Source organism: Nematolebias whitei, chromosome 10 (genome assembly GCF_014905685.2).
Source record: "Nematolebias whitei isolate Nwh7 chromosome 10, NemWhi1, whole genome shotgun sequence".
Taxonomy (NCBI): Eukaryota; Metazoa; Chordata; class Actinopteri; order Cyprinodontiformes; family Rivulidae; genus Nematolebias; species Nematolebias whitei.
In genome coordinates this window covers 28,489,579-28,495,718 of record NC_056507.1, presented here as the reverse complement: position 1 = coordinate 28,495,718, position 6,140 = coordinate 28,489,579, and the positions used below count along the sequence as shown (strand labels likewise).

The 6,140-nt window shown below is 38.2% G+C and overlaps 1 protein-coding gene across 1 annotated transcript in view; it reads right to left on the bottom strand.

Moving 5' to 3' along the window:
* Window positions 1-2,440: 2,440 nt before the first annotated feature.
* The window catches only part of slc24a1 (solute carrier family 24 member 1), an 8,510-nt gene continuing 4,810 nt past the window's right edge, over window positions 2,441-6,140 (bottom strand). Inside the window, exons 5-9 of the mRNA XM_037682938.1 lie at window positions 5,432-5,586; window positions 5,046-5,294; window positions 3,037-3,126; window positions 2,789-2,955; window positions 2,441-2,690 (exon numbers count right to left, since the gene is read on the bottom strand). Of these exons, the coding sequence (XP_037538866.1) occupies window positions 2,441-2,690; window positions 2,789-2,955; window positions 3,037-3,126; window positions 5,046-5,294; window positions 5,432-5,586 (911 nt within the window). The remainder of the gene's footprint in view (window positions 2,691-2,788; window positions 2,956-3,036; window positions 3,127-5,045; window positions 5,295-5,431; window positions 5,587-6,140) is intronic.

Genomic DNA, 6,140 nt, shown 5'->3' with positions numbered 1-6,140 from the left:
AAGTCCCGTTTTTTATTTGTATTTGCAGGATTTATTGTTCAGTTGAGTTTAACAAAATCAAATCGATTTCTGCTTTTGTGCACTATGTAAAGCTGAAATTCTTGAATGCACTAAACCAACTGGTAACGTCACTGTAATTATAAATATATATAGAAATATAAGCCATTTTCACTCACTTCTTATACAATAAATGCACAGTGTTTATTTGCTCATCCATTCTTAACAAAACTGCAAAACAGACCATAAAAGAATATTACCTATATCATTTATTCACAGTTATTAACACATCCAATCATAAACAACAGATCTGATGAAAAAAAGTGAGTAAATAAAATAGTTTTATTTGGGTTTATTCACTTTTTTTAACTGACAGTCGTGGATCCCGAAAACTGTACAGAGTGTTTAGCTCTTGTATTTTTCTTAATCTTTTTGAAATGTTTGATTTTTGTCTTCACTGTATGAAATAGATGTCACTTTTAGATATTCAGAGACTTGTTTACTGTTTCATGTGAGAGACAGAATGATGGGGGACTGTTTTAGCACATTCTGCTAAAGGCTGTTGTTTTAAACACATCACTTGAATATTAAATGTTACAGCTCTGACCTGCCCTAATTCAATCAAAATCCCCGTTAACGCAAAGTGTAAACTTCACCGTCTATCTTTATAAACTGACGGAAAATATCTGTATTTATTGTGTTTGTTGCTGGAACTTTACAATCACTTCTAAAGACGAAATGCTGGATTCCTTAAAGGCTGTGTGTCTGGAACAATGTCACAATAAACACATTTTCATTTTAATCACCTCACAAGTGTCTGAAAACCACTGATGACCAAAATGTAAATTATGTGTCTATGTGCTGTTTACATTAATTGTCGATTTCAACGATGTTTCCTAAATGCTATTTATTGTTTGTAACAGAGAAACTAATTTGTATGATTTTTTTTTATGTACAAAAAGAATAAATTTATTCTCTGGCTGGATTTATAGTTTGCTTTCAGTTAATAAACATGTTAATCTTGTGGCTTTCAAGGTTTTTTTTTAAGAGCTTTTCCAGCTTCTCTGCAGTAGAAATACAAAATAGTTGTTGAAATTGTTTAATTGCATTTAATTTAACATGGATAAATTATGATGTTCAGAACATGCACATTCTAGATGTCAGTTACATTTTGTAGGGAGTTTTCAGTAAAAAGAAGAAGGAAATGTTATTCTCAAAGTATACAGTGATTTAACTCCTGTTGTATTTGACAATTTCTATACAATCATGTCATATAAGTAAAATTTATTCTTTGGAAAATAATCATTACATTTGTTATTTGAACAGCTTTGTTTAAAAGCTAATTATTAACTTTAAAGATCTAATCACGCCGCACAGATTTAATTTAACATCCATAATTTAAGCCTGAGGGTCTTCAGATTGTGTGTTTAATTAGAACGTCCAGGAGGAATGAAAGAGCCTGAAGTGTGTTCTGTCATCATGTCGGCATCTAACAAGCTCTTTGAATTTTATGGAAATCGGAATGGCAATTAACAATTTTTAAAAATTGTTTAAAACAACTCAGTTAAATAATAATAATAATAATAAAATGCTTTGAATTTCTAGTCACTCTCCCCTCCAAAAAATGGCAGCAAACGCAAACTAAATGATGAAAACAGAAGTCGCCAAAAACCACGAGATTTTAACGCAATCCTTCAGTTTTTTTTTAATATGAGGTTCTGTAAATAGGGTGCGGACAATTAACATCTTACCTGTCGTAGAAAGATCTTTGCATGACTCAAATTTGGAGAAATGCAGTTGAGTTCAAAGTGTGCATCAGTCTTAATTAACTTTTTTGGGTGTGTTTGGTCACGGATCCTGAACATACTGTAACATTTGCCTTGACTAAAAAAATACTGCCTAAAACAAAGAACTTATAAGAAATATAACGTCTCGTCTTCTTATTTTTGGGCTACATACAGTGCAAACAGCACAAAGTGAAAGAGTGCCATCTAGTGATGACCACTAACTAACACACCAAACTGTAGCCCTTCCAGCCTGATGCACGTCCTGCAGGAACATCAGAATTAATCTGCTGAAATAGCTGTGGAGTTCAAAACACAAAAACTTTTATATGAACTGCAAATCATTGGTCTCAGCATCTTCTCGAGCTGCAAGCTTCACTTCAGCCAGAAATAAACTCTGTTCAAAGTGAAGTCATGCGAAAAGCTATCTGCGACAGGCAAGATACTAATTGTTCATCACTTATCCTGACTGAATAAAATCTGATGTTAGAACAAAATGTTGCAGATATTCTGCTACAGGGAGCAACACTACGAGTATTGTCATTGTTACCTGCAACCTGTGTTTGAATTACTTCAACCACGATGTTTGTTTTTTAACGTGATGTTCTATTTCACACTCGCAGACAGAGCGAGCGTCTGCTGTGCTTGAGTTGACACTTTCAGATGGAAACAGGGCAGATGATGATGCGATCCTCGAGCATAACGCTGAGCACCAGGAAGATGAAGTAGAGGAGGAACATGGTGAAACCCAGCACTTTGTTCATCTTCCATTTGCAGGCTGCGATGGAGATGGTGACAAAGAGGAGCATGAGGAAGAGCAACACGATGGCACAGAACAGGCCGTTACTGCTGACGGCTACAGGAGTCAAACCGTGGATGAACGAGTACAAGAGCCATGGGATCGGTAGACTGGCAGTAAAATAAGAGACACAGAAAAAGGACGTCAGTCAGTGGTGGGATCAGATGCTTATGTTTTGTTTATGACCAGTCAGACTTCAGAGACTCACCCCACTGTGATGTCAAAAATGTTGCTGCCCACAGAGCTGGAAACGGCCATGTCTCCCAGTCCTTTACGAGCCACAATCACACTGGTTATGAGGTCAGGGATGGAGGTCCCTGCAGCTAAGATTGTCAGGCCCATGATCTCCTCTGAGATGCCGATCGTCTCTCCCACCTGACGAGTTAAAAGCAGTTTAATGTTGGCAGAAGATACAAAACACTTGAGAAAGCAAATCCGATCAGAGCGGTGACTGACCTGATGAGCCCACCACACCATGAGGTAGGAGAAGACAGCAATCCACATAATGGAGCCCAGGAAGGTGATTGCAAAGAATTTTCTGGATTTCTAGCAAAAAAACACAAGAGAAATCAAGGTGAAACATGATGGAAAGTTCTAGAGCCCGGCCGATGTATAGGTAGGGCTAATATTTTAGGCCAATATATAATAATAATAATAACAATGTGTTATGTGTTGTCATCATTGTATAATCCCATACAATGGCAAAATTGGCTCTCTGCATTTAACCCATCCACCACCAGGTGGAGCAGTGGGCTGCTATTGAAAGAGCCCAGGGAGCAACTGGGGATTGGGTGTCCTGCTCAGAGACGCCACGAGATGTGCAATGACTGGGGACTGAACCCAGGGCCTTCGGGTCTTGAGTTGGCTACCCTGCCTTCAGTCTACACCATCTCGGCCCCCATTATTATGATAATAATAATAATAATAATAATAATACAACATATAATAATAAAATATAATTAAATGCATTAGGTCTGATAACAAGCCTCGCTCCATTCACTGTTTACTTAGATTCTTGGGGGTGGGCAAAGCTCAAAAATTTCCAGTTACATCCGTTATCGGTGGCCGCCTGCCCAGTGGCAATTTTAGCCTCTTTTTGGGGGTGCTCAAGCACCCCTAAAAAATAAAGAAACCATCGTTATGATTTTGTAAGGAAACTCAGTTTCCAAACCATAGATTAAACAAAATATTTAATAAAAGTGGAACAAATATGGAATAAATGATGAAACTCTTCAATGGGCCAGTAAAATCTGAATTTTTTTTTTTTTTTTTTTTTTTGCATGAGTCGGATCCTTGATGCAACCTGTCAATCAATCCAGTAGGCTCATTAAAACTGACCAATCAGTGACCACGATTTGTCCTGAAGTGAAACACCCCTTACTTGCAGGAGCTGGGAGTGAGAGGGGTTAGAATGCTTGAGAGAAGTGGAGCGCTATGTCTATAATATCTTAGCTAGTGCATCTGTATTGTGCACCGCAATACAGTTATCGACCAGGGGTGGAGGGGGGGTGGGTGTTTGGATGCGTGAGAGAAGCGGAGCGTGCTCTATTCATACAAGGAGAGCTGTTGGTCAGGTTACTTCTTCTTGTGTGATTAACTGTAAAATAGTTATTGAATCATGTGTTTACTTATGTAGGTAAACGTAGATGTTTAACAACCCATTAAAATACACCAGAATGCAGGAAATGACATTTACTTTATTCAAAAATTTCTACGGGTGTCATAGTCTGCCCTTTTTGTCTGTTTACTTTGTGTTTAACTTGTCTTTATTTCCGTTCTGTCATAAGCTGTCCTCTTGGCTGTAACTGTTGTGCTTATCATTCCCATCATGTGGTCTGTCAGTTATTACTCCCTCATTAAGTTCCAGCTTTCTTCACCTGCTGTTCCTCCCAGCTGTTTGTCATTTGTCTCGTCAGTGTTGGTGTATTTACGTCAGTGTGCTCTATTGTCTGGTCATTTCTTCATGAAGACTCCTGGCTCCTGTTTCATGTCCTGCACTAAGTCCTGGTTTTTGTCTCCCTTCGAGACCTTGTACTTTGTATTATTCATGTAAGTTTTTGCTGCCACATCAGCCCTTTTGTTTATTTTTTCATTAAATACTTTTTCTTTGCTCTAAACTTGAGTTGTCTGAGTACTCCCTGCATTTTGGGGTTCAAACCACTACCAGATCCTTGCAGGGGGAGGACCCACTGACCCCCTCCATCAAAGTGCCCCCCCCCCCCCCCCCCCCCCCCAGCCCCCCCCCCCCCCCCCCACATTACAAATGCTTCTGATGCCAATGGCCACTGTGTTGTTCAAGCCAAGAGCTGCTGTCAGTACTGGAAGCTAATCACCCCTAAAGTGCAGATTCTGGAATCGCCTCTGCGTCTGCCCCTCCCAATATCGATATCGGCGATAACCAAAATTTCCATATCAGCCGGGCTCTAGAATGTACCGCTGACATATTTCTGTCTCTGATTGTCTACCTGGTTGCGAACATCAGGAACTGTGAGCCACAGAGGGAGTATGATGGGCAACAGGAGGAGGAAGGTGGCTTGTTTGCTTCGTGTGTCAGGCCACTCCAAAGACAGTGGTTCATCTTCTTGGTCCTCTTCATCCTCCTCATCTTCACTGGACTCATCACTGTCTTCATCACTGTCTTCATCACTGTCTTCTTCATCACTGCCTGAATCATCTGAGCCTTCTGACCCACACTGTTCTGCTGGAACATCGTCCTGAAGTGGAAAACACATCATGATGGGAGAAAGTTAAAAAAGTCACAATAAAACACAACAAAAGACCAAATAAAAAAATTATAAATAACTAAACTAAACTGGTTCAAACATTTGTAGCTCAGTTCTTTGACTCTTACATAGACAGGTATCAAAGACAGACTTCTGGGCTTTTTCAAAGCCCTCGGGACATGGACGGAGAGTACCTTCGTTTCTTCTGCTTGCTCCTTCGTCTCCGTGGTTTTGGTTTCAGTAACCTCTGGTTCTTTGGCCTCATCACTTCTACTCCTTTTTTCTGAAAAAAAAAAAAAAACACAAAAATTATAACAATCTCAAACATTTATTTGGATAATCTCAAATTTTGAAAATACAGTAATGCATTAATGAAAGACTGCAGAGAAATCAAAGGCTTAAAATGTTTGTTTTTAAAGGGAAAAAAAGCTTAAATTTAGAAATATATTTTAGATAGTTGGAAAAATAAAACAAAATCATACAAGGGAAAAAACAAAACTTTTTTATGGCCTTAGAGTCTGAGAGGATGTATTTTAAAAAACAAATTGTTGATCAGCAGTTAAATATCAAATGTTTGACATAAAAAAATAAAAAATAAACTGAAATTGTTGTTAGGTGACCACAAGGAGGGGGTTGATAAAACAGTATTTCATCAGTTTGTGCTGTAAAAAAATAAATTACAATATTAAAAGTGTTATTGATTTTATTGTGTCCAATCTGAATATGTATATATGTATATACTATATCAAACCTAACTAGCAATGTTATGGCTGTTTTTGATCACTTGAACTTTTTTCCACGTCTACTTTAAACACCATTATTCTTCTGCAGTAACCT